Source organism: Platalea leucorodia, assembly GCF_965183815.1.
Source record: "Platalea leucorodia genome assembly, chromosome: 10".
Classification (NCBI taxonomy): Eukaryota; Metazoa; Chordata; class Aves; order Pelecaniformes; family Threskiornithidae; genus Platalea; species Platalea leucorodia.
In genome coordinates this window covers 23650095-23670221 of record NC_138832.1, presented here as the reverse complement: position 1 = coordinate 23670221, position 20127 = coordinate 23650095, and the positions used below count along the sequence as shown (strand labels likewise).

Below are 20127 nucleotides of genomic sequence, written 5' to 3'. Positions count from 1 at the left end.
GTGCAGCCACTTGAGGTGGGCCACCTTCAGCCATGTTTTGCAATTTTTGAAGTTTCTCTCATCCACATCATCCTGCACCCTTTGCTTGCCAACCTGGTTCACCAATTCATCCACAAGCAACAGGAAGAAGCATTCTCTGCCCTCAAGAAGCTTAAAAGCAAAGCAGACTAGAAAGTGGTGGTAGCATTGCCGTGTTACCCACAGACACTGAGTGGTTTGGTCGTAGTCACTCAAGAGTCTGCAGCAAAGCCACGAACAGAATGGTCAGACATTGTTCTGAAGGGCAGGGATTTGTCCATAAAAGCAGTCTCCTTCTCCCAAAGTGCAGCTGAAGCACAAGCAGTACTTTGCAGACTTAAGATGTTAAAAGCATTCCTGTTTTGTTTTTGAAAATACACATACCTGAACCGATGGTGAAATGGAGTTACAAATAACATCCTCTCACCTTCTTGGAACAGTACTGTACAGTACCAGATGCCTAATGATTTTATATCTTTTATATTTTATATTCCCCATAGGAATCTGATAGCTGTGGATACAGATGAGATACAGGTTCAGGCAAGTATGACAAGATCTGATTTTCATTAGTGCTGAGACATTCCACCCTCCCGGACTTTCACGTGGCTGGTGGACACTTAGCTACTCCATAAATCAGAAGGGCATTTCTCAGTTTCTTGAGTTCTTTTGTTGCCGTTTCTTTCTTTAGGCTACTTGAGAAAGGCATTGAATGCATAGCCAAGTAGCACTAAAATATTCTATTGTCATAACCTCCTGATATACGACTTGCCAGTAGTGCAACATGTAGACACTCATCAAAGATGTGGTATGTTGCACTTGTTCCCTTATGTGAAATGAACTTTCAGTCAGCTTTGCAAACACGTATTTTTTTGTCCTAAACAACAGTAAAATCCGGCTTTTAAACTTTCTTTAAAAAAATCAACATTTATTTTTGACTTTGTGAACATATTGTTCCAAACTGGCAAGAACTGCTCATTTACATCTTTTAACATCAACAGAATGCTAATCTATAGTAAACAGTCTTTATTACAAACAAGAACGTGCTGCTAATTAGTAAGAGAGACCCTCAGTTCTCTGTTAGCCTGAGTGGGATGAACCACAGATTTCTATAGCGAGGATGAATTACAGTTGCATCCTATCAAACAGAGCATCTCCAAACAAACAGTTATGCTGCAAGATCTCTGAAACCTAATTTTGGCCTCAAAGCATTTGGGAGTAGGGTGGAGGGGGTTTAGAACAATCTGTTATTTGAAATAAATAGCTCTGAAAGTGCTTACAGCTCCTCAACGTAAAATAGCCTGGGGCCAAATCCTACTGTCCTGAGTGGAAGCAGAAATCAGTAAGAGCAGAGCAGCCTCGCTCCTCATCAGAGTTAACTCGAAGATGAGATTTGGAACAGGGGAGGGAAGGGGGAGGGCAGACCAGCTCTTCTCCGGACCAGCTCTTAACTTCAGAACTGCTCAGATCAGTAAACTTTTTAGGATTTGTCACACACCGCATGTATCAAAGCCAAATGACTTAAACGTATTTGAAATTCTATGAGAATTATGAAGGAGTACGGTTTTTACATTCTAGGTAACAGCTCACTGCCTTTAGGGGAGCTCACCTCTTAAATAATCCTGTGTCATTTTTCACCCAGGTCATTTTTCCAGATTCCAGATTTGCAATCAGTGAGGACATCTCCTAAACTCCAGTGTAACGAGGACAAAAACCCCAAACCAAAATCCTCTCCAGACAAGCCAAGTCTGAGAGCAAATATCAAAGAAGAGGGGAAAATAAAAACCCTTCGTTAACATCAGAGCTCCTGTTTTGTAGCTGATTTTGTTAACGCCTATGATGTTAGCAAAACCAAGCCTGCCCCTCAGTAAAAAAATATGCCTTTGATTTCAGTCTCTTTTGGGAATATTTGGGGGAAGAAAAAAAAACCTCTCACTGAACAAATTCATAAGCTATAAACTACACTTGTTGCAGTGCTTGTTTTTCTTTTAAGCCTGAGGATAAGCCCTGCCACCACAATGTTACTGGAAAACTGATTTCGATTTTCTTCAATTATCTGTTCAAGAAAACAAAGAATCACAAACTGGCAGTCAGCTAAGCAGCTTTCCCCCGCCCCTTGATAAAGAAGACAACAGCGCACACACGTTTCTGACTTACACAACTTCCGATGTAGATGACCTGTGCTGTAAACTCGGCGGCACACACGGTTATTCCTGTGCTCCCTGGCTTCATACACAAACAAAGCTGCTGCGCCTCATCTATGCCTGGAGAACCCGAGGAGAAAACTGTCTTACGAATGCCACAGGTGCCAAGGGAACCATAGTCCTTGCTTCTTCAGAAATTTTGACCGAGTGAGAACAACTACCGAATCCCAATGAGGCCCAAGTTCAAAGAAGTTCCTGTCCCCGCACTTTTGGCCTCAACAGACTACGAAAACTTTGCTAAACTAAACACAACAAGAGACACTGAAACTAAGCAGCTAGAGGGGTCCCTCTCATCCACTATTGCACTGATAATAGTGCTGATTATTATTTTCTCTTTGATAATGACATCCCTAGTGACCTACTGTTTTCACAAGTGGAAACTGAGAGGTAAAAAACTGCAGAAAGCACAAGAGGAGTATCAGAAAGACCACGAAAAGAGCATTTTTCAAAGCACGTCTGGACTCGTTTCATAAAAAAAAGGATCCACCATGAAATACTCTTGCATTACCTGAACATGAAAATAATAAAAGAACGGCAACTATGAAATTTCCAAGCAAATATATCCTTGTTTTATCTCATTTATAAGAGTTGTTAGCAGTTTGGAGATTTCCTACAGCTTTATTATACATATATATATATATTTATATATTTAGTCTCATTTGTGCAAAGTAAAACCAACGCAATCATGTATTTTTAATCTCTATTGTATTACTAAAACAGTAACTTTAAATCTGTTGCTCGCACTCTTTCAAAAACCCACTGGCCCATGGAAGGCAAAAGGTCAGATTTTGGTAAATGTAAACCAGCACAGCTGATAAAACTCAGCGGAGCTGTGTTGTCTTGCGCTGATCTAATCATCCGGCTGCAGATTTTGAAATCCAATTGGAGTCTTAAGCAAATCAGATTCACAGATACTCAGCAGTAGCAGCCTGGTCCCGAAAGCCTGCAGCTGAAGAACTCGTCCTGCCTTCAGCCACAGTTCCATGCAGAAAGCATGCAGGACCGAGCCCCAAATTTGTTAGCAGGCGGTAAGTCAGTATTTCTTTCACATAAGGTTCGGTGCCAAGAGGTGCTAGTGGCATTCCAACCATAAGTGGATTAAGGACATCCAGCGTTAGTGGAACCTAACCTACCAAGGAAAGAGCAAGCCTAACACACTTTTTTTAACTAGGCTTGTAATTCTTTTTAAACCAACCATACAATGGTGTGTTTCTATTTTCATAGGCTGTAATATTATGTCACAGAAAAATGAGAGATCTATTGTGAGTAGCATATATAAGTAATATTTTCTAACAAAGTGATGGATGTAATATTAATATACGTAATTGTTTTAAAAAGTAGAAAACATGTAAAATCACAAACAAAAACCCTGCTCAAGTATATAGCTTGCTTGCAATTACCATTACTGCTGTATGTATTTTTAAACAAGCTATAATACTGTGATGATGCTGTAAACTTACTTCTGTAGGCAAAAAAAAATGTTCTATTTAAAAATGTCAAGATGAAGGATGTAAATGTTCTTAAAGTGCTATCAACTAAAAATATGATTTTTCACAGAATATTCTAAAGGATTCTGTTACATGCTACAGATATATTTTACAAACGTATTTATGGATCGTACACACTAGTCTATGTGAGAACAAACAGTACTATTTTATTACAAAATAAATAAATGAATAAATAAGCAGTGAATATCCATGCCCAGAAGCTGGAAAATGTATTTTTTAAAGGTGCCCTGATCAATTCTGTAGGTAATTTGGAAGACAGAGGACCTAGTACCTTCCTGACAGAAGGTATGCACTCCCCCTCGTTTCCCAGCCTCCCCCCATGCAGATCATGCTGCCGTCAGTGCAGGCAAAGATCTTCAGAATCAGTTGTGGAGGAAAAAGGAACAGGTAGCTAGTTGCATAAAAACAATGTAAATGTAGTATTCGTAAGCCTAATGTATGTATTCACAAAATTAAAAAACATTTTTTAAACACAGCGGCATTTAGAATACCAACTCGGTTGCAGGCAGTAACAATTTGCGCACAGCGTCTAGGTTAGCTCTTATTGAGTGGAGACAATAAAAAGTCATTCTCTGAAAATCATACTGAATGATAATAAAATTACAATTTGAAGAATGCAAGTATGTTTCAAAATGCTTTAAGACAGACATAGCTGGAAGCACTCCCGCTCTTGCTGGAGTATGTATGTATGATTTGGAATAACTGCACTAAAAGCTACAATTCAGGTTTTTACTGAAGACGAATCTGGGTGCTGTGTCAGCTAACAATTTCACAGGGGAACATGATCCCCTCCAGAAGCAAAACTTTGTCCTCGGTGCCACCAGTTTAAAATTTTTGTCAAGCTCCCAGTATGAATAAACGGGTTCAGCTCCTCTTCTTGGAAGCTGATCAAACTGGCTATGGGAAAAAAACCCAACTGATTCTTGCCACACAACAAAACCACGGCTGGGAGATGGATTTATGAAAAGGTGGTGGCCCAAAGCTGGTCTGAAGCATTCCAGTGTTTAGTATAGCTTCAGAGGAAAGATTCAAGATCAATGTAAGGACCGCTGGACCAGTGGGACCAGGTCCCAGCTGGCTCTAGGCGACCTTGCTGGAGCAGGGGGTCGGAGAAGGTGACCTCCAGAGGCCCCTCCCAACCTCCGCCGTTCTGTGATGACGTATTTCACAAGTAGCTGGAAATCAGTATTCAAACGTGTTTATCTTTGTTCCCAGTTCATATCCAGGCAAGTTAATTGCACTAAAACTTCATTCCCAAACACGTGCTAGTAGCCTATTGTGAAAGAGATGGAAGTTTATCCTAGAGGAGAAACAAATACAAAGTCCCACGGCCCAACAGATGGTTAGAAACAAGACTCGGGAATGACTGAGCCAGGAAGCCAGGTTAATTTTTTTTTTAGAGAGAAAGCTAGGGCAAATGAAAGTGGAAAGTACATTGCCGCAGTCCACAGGAAATTGATTTTAATGATAATGTGAGGAATATAATTTTATCTAAAGGGTCAGTTATTGATAATGTGAGGAATATAATTTTATCTAAAGGGTCAGTTATAAAGTATAACATCATGAAACCGGTTACCAGCATACACATAATATAAAACAATGTATATACGAAAACCCCTTCTGTATTTGTACAAAGTTCAGAGCAATAAACTCTACTCCATCACAAATCATTCAGAAGATTAAATAACACAACTATGTGTAGCATGAAAGCTAGAAAGCAAAAGCTCCAAGTACTCTTACTAGGCAGATTGATTCGTTTCCGTACTACGGCTGCTTACCACGTGAATCACCCTTCATCCACCCCACTCTTTTTATGCCCCAGCAAGCACAAACAAGGGAGCAGATGAATAAATATTTCTTGATCATAGTTTTAGAGTGTTTCTTTGGATCAAAAGAAAAATCTACTGCTGAGGAAGGTGGGGGCAGGGGGAAGCTCCTATGAGGGGAAGAGGAAGAGACATGATCTACTTTTTTTTTTCCCTACATCCTCCACGTCAGAATTTTTGGATCTCTAGTCTCAAACACTGCATGATTATAAAATCAATTATTTAGAGACTCAGATCATTCATTCCATTTTACATCCCTAATAGCTGCTACAAGAAAGCAGAAGACAAACACTCAGATCTCAGAGTCATTCTTGATAAAAAAAATGGAAGAACTGTAGTAAGCAGTAGGAAAATGCATGCAACAGACATAAGCAAAACACGCTTTGATTTTTCAAAGGAGCTATCTGAACTGTCTTTGTGACGTTTATGCAAACAAACAAGAACTGTACAGCCACTGTGCTGCGCGAGTATGAATGCTATTTTACAGTCAAATATTGTCAGATGCCTAACCCAAATAGCTCATAGTTCAATGTATTTACATAAAGGCTTGACAAGAGTTGCAAAGAACTATTTCAGTATTTCTAGAAAGCATCTATGTACTGAAAGCAAAAATATCAAAATGCCTTCTTTTACTTATAAAAATAATCAATCTATATTCAGAGTCCTGGAACTCACTTGCTGTGTTTTTTGTAAGCGCTGAAAGCTGTGTTTATTGGCAATAACAAGAAAATTACATTTTCAAAGGATTCAATTCCTGATCACCACTTCTATATCTGACAGCCCTGATGAGACTTCACAGAGAATAACGGGCGCCCTTCGCCTGGTGTTAGGCAGATTGCTAGAGACTTCGGAAGACTCGAGAGAAACAGGGAGAGTAGTCCAAAGCAAATAAGGGATAGAGATGGAGTATCTAAAACGAAACGGTTTATAAGATTGGAAGGTAGGAGATTTAAGGGATTTAAACATTTCAAAGGATTATAGAGTAATGGGAAGAAACAAGCAGCAGTTTATTCGTTATATAGGCAGCTAGGCAATCTGCAATGACAACTCAAAGTTAAAGCCGAGCTTAGGGGAATATTTTCGACGGACTATTAAACCTGCTGGTTACAAGACACCAGAAGAGACTGCTGATGAAGCAGCGGGGACAGCTAGCTTCGAACACCTTAGGGCTGCATTGTGTTTTCACTTGGAGCTTGACCTACTCAGGATCACCTCCCGGTGAAATCATTCAAGGTAGGTTTTTAAGCACCTAGGCAGATATTCGCTAACACAGGTGGTCCTGTCTACCTCTATATCCTAGCATTGCTTTTCAGGACTTCCATTGATTTCTGGGGAGTGAAAACAAGAGGCTAAACAGCCCTCAAGCACTCTTATAAAAAAATATGTCATACAAAAGAAAATAACTGAATGGGTATAAAATACAAAACCAACTTCAACTACACATATTCTTGTCCCAAAATGGGAAAACAAAATGCAACAGTAAGATTTAATCCTATTTGCTTTGTAACAAAAATTCAGTAACAGTTCATAGATAAGGATATTCCTTCAAGATTTCCACAGCCTTCAGAGATCTAAATGCACACAAGTCAGGAAACTGGAGACTGATGAGAGTCAGAAACTTTATGACTCACACAAGTCCAATGGCCACAGGGTCACTGCAAGAGCAACGCAATGAGCTCTTGCTGTCAGCAGTAATCAGAACGGTGGGCTGCAGTTGTGCCCACAGATCAGCATACATCTTTTGAGGCTACAATGAAGATGATTTCGTTGTCTAGCCCACTGAGATCCCCAGCACAAAGCCATTTATTTGGATATGTACCGAGTTTGGAGAAGAGGAGGCTGAGGGGAGCCCTCATCGCTCTCTGCAACGGCCTGAAAGGACGCTGGAGCCGGGGGGGTCGGTCTCTGCTCCCCAGGAACAAGCGATGGGACGAGAGGGAACGGCCTCAAGCTGCGCCAGGGCAGGGTTGGGTTGGGTATGGGGAAAAACTTCTTCCCCCAAAGGGCTGTCAGGCCCTGGCCCAGGCTGCCCAGGGCAGGGGCTGAGTCCCCATCCCTGGGGGGATTTAAAAGCCGGGGAGATGTGGTGCTGAGGGACATGGGTTAGTGGTGGCCTTGGCAGCGCTGGGTTAACGGTTGGACTCGATGGTCTTAAGGGTCTTTTCCAACCTTAACGATTCTGTGATTCTATGATAATACCAATCTTTCACGCAGATATATTCTTTGAAAGATAGTGACTTTGTCATCTTGAAAAATCACAGAAAATTACAACAAATTCCAAAGTATAATCAAAAAACGGTCAAAAATATTATTTGGCATCTTATTCCAATTTTAATCTATGTTGTTTCTTCTCTTCCTAGACACCTATCCTATATAGGTTCTATGATTAATTTATTATCATTTCTTGTCTTGGCATCCTCAGTCTTGCTGATTAATTTCTGTTACAGTCTCATTATTTCAGTTCTATAAATACTCCATTTCATTTTACTCTTTTCTATAGTTACTTTGCAACCTTCTTTTCCTCCTCCACCTGGGGCTCTCACTTTCAATTTAAGATGAGACAGTGGGCAAAGATTGAGTTGAAATCCAGTAATTACACCTCCCTGCCCCGAAAAACGGAATCATTTATTTTTCTTATGGATGGAAGCAGCTGTGAGCTGCCCTGAAATCCCACAAGCAATCCCACAAAAAACAATACTTATTACTTGTCAGATTAATAATAGAAAGTGTTGGCTTCTGTAATTTGAAAAACGTATATAGTTGGAGTACAATATATTGCAACATTTGCATTTAGGAAGAATAAAGAGTTGAATCATAACCCAGACGTCAGCAGGCTGGGCATATCTGGTTCCACCTGCAAGAATATTAAACCACCACCCAATTCATCACTGACAAAACAGGTTATATCCACAGCCGTTGGCATTCAGTACGTGACTGCCCACAGAAGACTCTCCCAGTTCTTTATGTCCTCAAATTATGTTTACTACTTTCAGGCCTTATATTTTCTGACCTTTCAGCCTTTGCCATAAGTTCCTGGGATCCTCTGAAGGTTTGGGAAAGCTTCTGAGTGCTTCTCCGATAAGTGTAAGCACATCCTGAAATAAAAAGGAAACATGAAAATTACTTGGTTTTGTATTCCTGCCATTTCTCATGTCCTGTATCTCAGGCCTACCATTGGCAGCTACATCCAGTCCCTCAAAAGCAACCAGTAGGTAGGCAGCACTCATCAGCACAATTTTGCTGTATTTTTAAAGCATCCTGTTTAAAAACTTTGTTGAACAGTGTGGCCAGTGATCTGCCCCACAAAGCAGGTTTCTTCCCTAAGGAGGAGAAGGAAAAAGCAGCTGACCTTTTCAGGGAAGCTGCGAGAAAAACAAGAGGAAAAAAGTGAAGCCTCGCTTGAGACTGAAGTTCTCAAACCTTAGATATGGAGTTAACGGGAGGCAAAAATCAGGAGCCTGACATTATTAGGTAAAAAAACGAACGCATGGTACAGTGCACAAATTCCCACTTAGAAACTCAGAAAGACAGATCTCAGGGCTTCAGCAAGCACTGCTTATTCATTGCTCAGAACAACCTGCTTTCAATCTGACTCCCTTTCAAAAAGTGAGAGAAGAGTTCTTCCTTCAGGAAGAAGATCATCCTGAGGAGCAGCCACAGAAGGCCCAAGGAAATCCGTAAGTTTCAGCTTACACTGCCTACATCTATTCCAGAGGTATTTCCTAACAATAAAGCTTGAATCTTCGTGACACCACACACAGACAGAAGACAGTTCTTCCAAGAAGAAATCTCAGTGTATCCGAGAGGCCTTAGCCTCCGTAACACGTTGCAGTGTCCTACTCTGAGACTCCTACGGCAAAGGATGACTAAGGCAGGCTAGTATGGGCACAGTTACCTACTATCACATCATTTTGTTATTTACCATTTTGTCTTGGACAGCCCATCAGAAAACAAACTGGAGAAATAATCAAGATGTACCCGAAACAATTCTAGGACATCCTGGGAAAGACCTTCAGCTTATATAAATCAGGCAAACTCAAATGACTTGATCAGTATGTTAGTCCCAAGCATTTTATTAATGATATGGAGCCAAATTCTATTTTGACTTGCACTGCATTCAGGTCAATCTGAATTGCCATAAATCAGAGGGAAATCTGGCTTACGGATTCTTTAGTTACAGTATGTATAAAATGTACCACAACTTTTTTTTAAACATTTGCTTACCCTGGAGTAAATATGTTCTTCCAGTTTCTCTTGGATTAAAGCACTTTCCATTAGCATCTTCTTTCGTCTGAGAAAGGTAATCTTGGCTAACTCTGCTTTCTTCTGCTGACAGTCAGGGCACACTGAAGATTCATGGATTTGAGCTTCTGTCACCTGAAAGATGAGACTTTGATGCAATGAGCAACCTAGATGGCCACTCCGTTAAAAAAAAAAAAATCAATAAAAATACAGATATAGATACTGTCTAAAGACAAAAATTTGCTTTTGTAGGCAGTTGTAAATTATTTCATAATCTTTGTCACGGCATCATCTAGATGAGCCCATCTGAATGTGTTCACACTAAATAGATTTGCTTTTCCCCAGCTATTACCCCTTCCAGCACTGACAACAGTTTCATTAAAATTTACTTGTATCTCAGAACCATAGCACTAATCTGCAATATACTATTTCTTCTTGTAATAGGCAAAGTTTCCCTGACGCTTGAGGTTGCATGGACATTACTGACTTCTTCCACAGAAACTATAATGGTCAAAAAAAAACGAAGTCATGTGATTGCCAAGCAACGCATCAGTGACCAGCAAAAACCAACTGTGTGGATACAGTTATACTGGCAAAAAATTTGTTTTAATTAGTATAACTCCTTTGACCTGCGTGGATACTCAGTATAAATTACAATTTTGCCAGTGTAAATCTATACATATTTTGCTAGTGTTAAATACGTTTAGAGCACCACCAGCCGTTAGTTATTCTTGCTTAATGAGTACCTGCTGTTCCAGGAAGCCAGCCTGTGCATGCTAACCACTCTTCCACAACAGCAAATACACTAACTCCTGAAGGCTCAATTAAGTTAAATTAACATATTTTACTCCACGTTTCAAATACTTGATCATCACAACTCGGTAACAGCAATTGTTAATCAGCAATAATTCCACCATATATAACCGCCTGTCTGTAAGGAGGCTATAGGAACAGCAGTGTTCCTATGCTGACTGTATAGACAAGGCCTTAAATACCAACCACAGAGGTTATGATTATCTTTACAAATTTTAAGAGGTTATGATTATCTTTAAAAAGTCTAAGAGGTAAATAAACTCTGAAGCAATTAGTTCAAATATCTACATGCAGCTCTGAGTCAGAATACAAACAAAATTCTACAGTTTTCTTTGTAAGATAAACAGTACTACTTCTTAATTCCTATGTTAGTTTATCCGCCATGAAATCTTAAGCATATTTAATAGCATTACGCAAATCCCAGTATTTGTGCATTTATGAAATATCAATAATTTTATGATTTAATTTACACAGATTCCATCTGGTTACATAAACGAAATAAGTTGCTACAAAAGCAGTGGAATCAATCCTAGAAAGTCATGTCTCAAGCCTCTCTGTCGTCGTCTTCCTTGACTACTTCTCCTCTGCATAAAAATGCTACTATGTGGAGGTAAAGACATCAGCAAACAGACATAGCAGTCAAAGTTACTTTTCTTAGAAAATGTATTACCACACTGTAAGACAAATAAAGAGGCAGTAAAAGTTCTACAAAATTTGGATGGTGGGTTGGTTAACATTAATACAATAAAAGAATGCAGATTGTTGAAATTTCAAAACTATTTAAACAAACAGGAAGCCTGAAATAATCATTACACCAGAACTGACTTTGAAAGTATCACTTCTGGCACAGATTTCGCAGAGGAATATGCTATTTATCACTTTGACTGTGCTATATAGCAATAAATTGAAGCCAGCAAATGTGATAGAGATAAAACAAAATAAATGACTAACTACTATTCAAAGCTCATTTTTTGTTTTATCAGAAATACTTTTCCGGATGCAGACATTCTGTACCAATTTCAAACAAAGTACAGACACTTGCCAAGGCCCAGATTTACGGGTAAAGGTGTCTGTAGGCAACGATCACTATTCAAACCCACAGAACCCCATATTCAAATCCATCTGCAAGCACAAAGCAGGAATGCAAGGATCACTGGCCAAAAAAAATACCAATCTTGAGACTCTTAGATGCAGAGCTGAAGGGAGGACCTGTGTCAGAATGCGTACCCTGTGGTGGGAAAAAAACACTGGGCTGTGAAAAAGAAAAGCACTTTGCATTGTGTAAAGATGATACAGATGCTTCTTAATAAAGGAACTGACGTCACCAAGATTCTATTGGACACGCTTTAATTCTTAACATTACCTAACGTCTAAGATAGCTGGGAGCAGGGGGCAGGTTTTGCCTTCGGAATACTTTTAATACTGGAATCACAAGGTCTCCACAATCAAATAATATGCAGAATACTTCTATAACTAACAGGTGCAAACGTAACCAGAAAACAAGGCTTTTTTCTTCAGCTGATCCAGGGCTTGTCGTGGACTGCAATAACTGGCCATCCCAGCCTCGCTGAATCACAAAAATCATTATTTTATCACCAGACAATGCTTTACAATGATTTTTTAACTAGCAACAGTTCTGCAGTAGTGTCTAACAAAAAGATGAGAAAGGTAAATCTTGAGATATCAAGCAAAAATCTCTTTCAGAGGCCTGAGCATGCCATCAGTAAGGCCTGTCTGATTTGATGCTTACATTACTGCTTTTTTCCCCAGTGGTTCTCACAAAAGCGTAGGCAAAATCTGATTTTTTTTCTTCCTTGCAGTACCTGTTTAACAGTCTCTCTGATATTTTTCAGGCAGATCCTGTTGATTAGCCGATCAGGAACAATGCAGCTCAAGTCACTTGTCTCCGGTTTCTTTCCTGTGAATCCATGCTGCAGCTTTCTTGACGTGCCACCCTTTGCCTGCTTAGAGATCAGCTGCTGACGCATCTTGCTTATCTTAATGGTGCAAAAAGACCGGAGAGCATCCAGTTCTCCATCTAATAATCCAGTAATTTCTGTCAGGCATAAATCAACAAAACAGAAGTGTCAATTACCGTATCAGGGAAAGAGAAAAATCACTGGTCTTCTATCTGTGCAACCTCATATTATCTATTTAATAAAAAAACAAACCTAATGTCAAGCCTAGAGGCAATGACTGTAATAACAGCAGTGCAGAATTTAAATAAAAATCTGGATGATAACTGTAGGAACTTGCACTCTAAATGTCTCTATGAATAGTCTCCAAAGAGGGGAGGGGATAAGAACCGTAAAGAACTAGACTACTTCATGATACAGCACAAGTGTATTAGTAAAGCAACTACTTCAATACTATGATATTAAATAAACTGAGTTTCAATGGCTGCCTAATACAGATTTAGCTTCTTCCTGCCTGAAACCGCAACTTGTTAAAAGAAAATGAATTAACATTTAACAAAAGCTATTCCTAGTAACTCTAAGGAGCAATTCATAAGACACTGAAAAATTAGAGGCACTGTCTGTTGAAGTAACTCTGGAAAACACCTCAAATATATTCTACAACCTATAGTTAGGCATCTCTTTTTTTTTTTTTTTTTAGGAAATGCAATTATATTAGAAAATAGTTTCCTCTAAAGCTTCAATGATCATTTCCTAAATTCTTCATATGACCTTGTTTAAACAATACCTTTCATCTTTTCTTATCCTTCCCAGTGGCTTGCAATCATAAATAAATACTGAGAGACTAAACTCCAGATGGGCAGGTAAGGACGGATTTACAACATCATTCAGTGCTTAGTGGGAGATTTTCCACAGGCTTAAACACAGCCCATCAATACAGAGGAGCCAACATGAGTAACTGTGTTACAAATTCAGTATTTCAGGAGCATCAGCATATAACGATGCTGTGTAGTACTACATGGCCTTAAAAGATACCACTGTTTTCAACTCTTTAAACGGGGGAGAGTACCTCCCTGCCTTTATTACACAGATTTCGCTTTTATGCAACTACTGAAGCCCAACTAAACACTTTAATGTGTGTAATTAAAGGAGGAACGAGGAGAAGACAAAACATTACAGTAAGCATTACTAGAAGCCTTGTGAATGCCTTTGCACATAGCTAATGCCAACACAGCGTTCCCTTCTCAGGACTCCACTCTTGAAAATCAAAAAAAGTCAGACAACTGATAGTGACTACACAGGTAAGGTATGGTCAGTTTGTTTTAACTCAAAGTATTCAGAAACAAATTAGACTGCCCACATAGCTGGAAAGTATGATGATACCATTTAAACAATCCCTCCATATTGTCCGTTTCACTCATTTTCAGTGATTAAATTCAGTTCTTCTAGAGAGGCACTGCACATTTCACTGCATATTTCAGGGTGCTTGTCTGACAACTAGTGCATTGGCATTCCAGTCCTGTAGGGTACCTTGGCATAACCACGACACAAATCCTTAAAACACTGAACAATACGAATGTAAAACTTCGCCTAAATATGCTACGATGAATTTAGCCTCAAGTACACAAGATACGGCTGTGGAATTTTGCAAGTAAATTGAGTATCTCTTCAGAAATGCAGTCAATCCCTATAAAGGATAAGTGGATCTATAGTTAAGACTTAAGCAAAGCAGGAATCGGTGAGCTTTGCTTTATGGACAACAAGGACAAGATATGATTTAAGTGCAACTACCACAGCTCAGAATCAATCATCGTAAAGCAATTTGTTCCTCCTTAGAAGACGATGTATCAAATTGACTAAAGACAAAGACACAGTGATACTTTATAGACAGATCAGTAAGAATTAACAATACTTCAAAATGCAATTTAACAAAAAATGTTTCTTGGGTAGGATCATAAACATTTGAGTGGAAACCACCACTTCAGTCATCAGACCATTTTCCTTACAATTGCAATGCAGAACCCCTGTAAAACAGTGTAAATCATGTGCCACTACTGGGTTTCATCGCACTAATAAAATAGCGGCATATTCATTTACGTTGCACATAGAATGAATAAAAAGATGAAAAAGTTACTGCTGTGGGGGGAAAAAAAACCTACAACAAAGCATTTACATAGACTAAGTTGAGTACTCAAATGCATAAGTAAAACATATGGGGTCTGCTGAACATTTTGTGACAATTTAACACCAGCCTAATTAATTCATTTAAGTTTCTCCTGACATATAGAAGCACATTTTAATTAAGAATTGGTTTCTAATAGTGCACGAATCGTGTGCTGCCATACACCCATCCCTTTGTTCATTTGCACTTACAGACATTAGAAGAAACACTAGCAAAGAGAACAGCAACTGTTAAACCTGACTGCACAACCAATTTCAAGAAGTTACTTGTTTAATATTAATTCATGTTTAACAGTAAATAAGCTCAGAAAGAATAAAAATTATCAAGGATCAAGGACTATAATTTTACTGAAACAAGAACAAAAAATGATAAGAAAAGTCAGCGCACAGTTAAATTCTGAAAAGTTAGTCTTTTAACTGCACAATGGTTATTTACACTTTCAGATTTTCTTCTAGGTATACGAGGTTCACCTGTCCTTCAGCCGAAAGAAAAGAGATGCATACGAGAGGATCTACGCACTTGCTTTGGTAGTTGGCTTTATTTCTTGTGTCTTTCACGTATTCCCTCCTTTCCATCTTTGAACTAGACATGCTCGAATGCTCAATCTCCATTTGTGGTGGCAGACGTAACCGTCACTGCATGCCTGTCCGCAGAGAATCCCTGCCAGTGCCAATTACCGTTCCAGAAGAACATTCTGCTGATGCTTGGTTGCCCCGAATCCTGCATTCCCACACCCTCTTCATCGGAGAGGAGCAAGGCAGGAGGAGGTGACAAGAAGAGCAAAACCAGACGCCAGAACAGCCATCAAGTCAGAGCCACGTACCATACATTAGTAAGGTCACAAGGCACGGAAGATTTAGAAAGTAAAGCACAACAAACTGGACCAAGAAGCTGCTCTGATTACAGAAGCACTCGGCGTGTACCAACAGAAGGAGATAAGCTAATCTCCATGTCTACATTCTAAACCCTGCTGTGTGGTTTATAACTAAGTGACCTACATAGATTTTGCTTTCTGTATGCAATTACATCTTTAATTATGACATTTTAAATCTATATGAGTAGAGGGAGAAAAATAAAGAAAATCTTTATTGAGTTTCCTTTTCCTTTGATGTCCAACTTTGATTTAATAGGAAAATAGGCAGGCATTTTGTTCTTATTATGCTCTACTAATACTCTATTTTAAGAAGAAAAAATGTAAAACAGTTAAAGGAAAGATAATCGTGAAAGGCAGTAACTGATAACTACTCTTCAGAAAGATCTTAACTCTGCATCTCAAGATAACATTTTCATAATTATCTAAATTGCATTTGTACAATTGAGTGCAGCCGTTCAGATTAACATGCTGACAGCCTGATCACCAAACGCAGCATTTGAAAGATTTGTGCAGACAGCACAGAACTGACACAAACAGTCTGAAACATCAGGCTATTTATTATAAAGGTGAATTTAAAGCAAGTAACGTTCCTCCAGCATGGTGAAGGATACCCTCAGTTTCCACCAACATTAGTGAGCTGAGACAACATTAAGACCCTTGCAGAATCCATGTCTTTCGGAAGAAACTCATTCTTTCCCAGTTCCATAAAGGCATTAATGAACTCGATAAACTTTCTTTACAAGCAGGGGTTTCCATTTAGATGTTGCTGGTTGGAATTTCCCCATCTAGCATACATTAATACTATTTTACTACACAAATAGAAGTCTGGAATCTCGGGGCCTAAGGCTGCAGCAATGCCACAACCTGTGCACGTTATCAAGCAGTAAGCTTTGGTGCCGAAAAGCTCAGGAACAGGCAAGAGAGCCAGTATAGACTATCAGATACCTGCTCCTTTCTCCACACAGAGCAGTAGGCTGTTTTCTCAATTCTTATAAATAGAATACTATTTATACTACTACTACTTTTAATAAATACATTTAGTAAACTACTACTACTATTTGGTAAGTCAAGAATTAAATGCTTGGACATATGAAAATTTGTTCACAAAGTGAATATAAACTAGCTAGTATTTCTACTCAGAAATACTCTGGACAAGCTGGAAAAAAAAAAATCTGATGCAGAAAAATAAACACTTACACGTCCGTCAGTGTGCACACATCTACGTGCACACGCCAGCGCCTTTCACCTTAGCAACGTGAACCGCAGGTATTTATTTCCCTGTATCTACACTGGCCATTTTTACTTTTAGATTTCCCGTCGTTGACACCACTATCACAAGAACAATAACGGTTAAATTGATAGTATTGACTGAACTGTATTTCAGCCACAAAACTGCCTGATGCTGCTGAAACATTCCTGTGCCTCTAAATAACATCAACAACTAAAGCTCTCTCACTTTTGCCAGCAGTAGTGCAGTGGTAACACTGCAGAAAGAGAAATGAGCAAAACGTTTAATGTAGACATGTTACAAACAAAGGTGAGAGCAAACTTCTGAATACAGCACAAGTCAGAGCGTTAAAAAGCCCCACCTGAACTTTCAGATACACCTAAGCTGAAGAACTGCAGTTTCCTGTAGTAAATTTTAAAGATGAGTAATGGTCTTTGGAATAATCTATATGGAATTAGGGACATATAGTCCTTTTGTGATGCATTTGTCTAATAACAGCTAGTTGCTACAACACTGGGGTAGAGGGCCAGAGAAGAGGAAGACAGAAAGACAACTATGACAAAAATTTCTCACTTCGCTTGAGGCCATCATCTAGTTTTTTCTTATTTCAGCCCACAAAGAGGACTATGAAAAATAAGAATCACATTCCAGGGCATTCCCATGTGCAAACCAGGATTTTTTTCCCCCCTCACAGTTAACTCTATCAGTAGCAAGATAATAAAAAGAATTTTTGTTTTATTACCTGAAGACAAATTCAAAAAGTAGCACACATGCTCAGTGCATACATCATTCATTTTGCTGAATTTGCAGAGGGAACTAACTGTGCACCAGTCTAGTTCTAGGTGAGCTCATCTTCTATTTTAGTTTTAAAAAAAAAAAATCTCCAAGTTGATAAAATAACAAGAGGCTTGGGGGCTACCAGGTACTGAATTATTAAGTCAAAGAGAAGCAGGCATTTATAGATATCAGTATACAAAACTTGCTGTGCTTATTTTGTTTATATGTTAATATTCAGCAATAAAAAATGTAGTACACGGCTAAGTGTGATTGATGCTGATGAATTTGGGGATAACTTGTCAATCACATGACAGCGTACTGTGTTTGCCTGAAAGCAGCATAAGCACGAACCTTATTTTGTGCTCTTCATATCGACAGTAGTTGGAAGCACTGCAGCTATGTACCTGGAAAGGGCTTAGCTGCTAAGATGACAAGCGATAGGACAGGCAGACAGAAGACAATGCATCACTTCATACATCAGCGCAAGCTAATGAAACAGAACTTGCTACTCAAGACGGAGCGACCACTCTGACTCTCCCTGCTCATCGAAGTCCATAAACCAAAGGCAAAAAGTCCCTTGTGCAGAACTACAAAAATCTGAAATTGATTAAGAGGAGAAAATCTTCCCAAGCGTGACTTTCAGGGGAAAGCTCTGTCGAGATGGAAAACTTCCTCAGCCTTATACCATTGTTTACCACTCATTCAATGAATCTGAACTCATCAGGTCCTTCTCAATTTCTCTATGAATCAAATGGCCACAAGATTCTGATGTATTTTAGGAAGACTATCTCAGAGGAGCTCACCAGAAGCCTCTCTACTATAGAGGAGATGATCTACATTAACTGTCTTCTCACTTGACTACATGGCAGTCTTGGAAAACCAGTAATAGAAAGATAAATGCTGAAGATGAGTCAGGAACTCATAACATTGACTCACCACTGTTGTGAATGAGCTATACAATTAAGAATAGCCTAAAAATGATCTTAGGTCCTGTTTTCCTATGATATATATGGATGGTTTGAGGATGCTTGCATGCAAATGCAATGCCATGAAGTACCTAGGCAGAAGGATCTCCCTGGTTAATCAGTCTCACAGGTGACCTACAAAACTTCTGAGCTTGTTCACTTTTCATGCACGTACAGACTGAGGAAGATTCCCCTTCTGCTTAAATTATTTTTTGCTCAACTACAGCTTTCTTGCTCTTTTTTAAAATTAAAAACAGTATCTCTGACCCACTTTTTAGAAAGACTTAAGCAGGACTTGCATCCCACCATCTGCTCTCACAGTTACTTGCATAACCAGTACACGCAAACGGCATCCTTCCTTCCTCCCTTCCCCTCTCCTCCTCCATATACTACATCATTGTGTTGGGTAAAGCTGCTCCATTGTTCTTGCCAAAATTGGTGCCCTGCTGCCTCCCTCAGCTTGGGAAAGGAACTAAAACGTGGCAAACAAGTAATTCAGTAATTAATACAACTGATTAATGGGGGGGAAAACATTTCACACAATAAATTCTGAAGTCATGTTTACTTTGGAGGGGAAAAAGCCCACACTCCTAGTACCTGTACAGCTGGAGTGAAGAAGAGAAAAACTAAACAGTCTAGTAAAATTTGGAGGATCACAGTTAAATTTAAAATGTGGACACATTTTTTAATGTATTTATCCAGATCTTGTGATAATGCATCACTAGGGTGATGTCACTATGTCAGGAGCATCAAAGCCACGTGTGTTATGCGAGACAAACTGCTTTCTGAGAAAGCATAAAAGAGAAACTTCGTACTTAATTATCTGGCTAATTAAGCCAGGCTAGTTACCTGGCTTAGCTTTAATAGCTTGTATAGAAAATTTAAGTCTAGTTAAAAGCTTACCTCCCCTTTCGAAAGGAACAAGAATTATAACTTTTACTGAAGTTACTGAACTCACCGGCATCAGTTTTGACGACAGATTTGTCTTGCTTAATGCCAGTTTCTTTATTTTTAAGATAATCCATTTTCCCATGACGTCCTTTTCTATAGCAGCAGAACCCATTACTTCAGACTGCTCATCTACAACGAAAAAAGGTAGCTTTGAACATACGTTGTAAAGAAAGCAGGACTGCAGACAAACAAAATGGGAGGCAAACAAGCCTCCAGTTGAATGGGACAGTTTTCTCTGTTGAGAGAGAAGAAACCCCAAGCCATAGGACTATACAGATGATATCAGTGATGTCAGGGTGAAATGCTGAGCAAGCTTCGGTCCCACAACGTATCTCATATTGCTCATTTCTAATCACCCCACTGAAAGACAAGATAGGATACACTGAGAAAAACAGAAACTACTGCTTAGAGCTTGTTGACACATTCAATTCTACCTGCAATGCTAACTTAACCTCAATCTACCTCCTCCCTCATTCAGCCTCATCGCTTATTTTCAGCCCTAAATAGGCTCTTCATTTGTGGCAGTACAAGTACTCTTGGGAGCTTACGTGACCTGCCTCAAGGTATCGATCCAAGTGAAAAATAACGTGGGGCAGGGGAAATAAAAAATCTGTATCAGCTCCCTG

General features: G+C 39.2%; 1 protein-coding gene across 1 annotated transcript; it reads right to left on the bottom strand.

The window, feature by feature from the left end:
* Positions 1–8549: 8549 nt before the first annotated feature.
* Positions 8550–19575, bottom strand: LOC309595900 (uncharacterized protein C8orf48; the record flags this gene model as incomplete). Its single annotated transcript, XM_082323420.1, has 4 exons — positions 8550–8648; positions 9778–9930; positions 12432–12664; positions 19509–19575. 4 exons carry the CDS (start codon positions 19573–19575, stop codon positions 8550–8552), a joined length of 552 nt encoding a protein of 183 aa, XP_082179546.1.
* Positions 19576–20127: the final 552 nt, after the last annotated feature.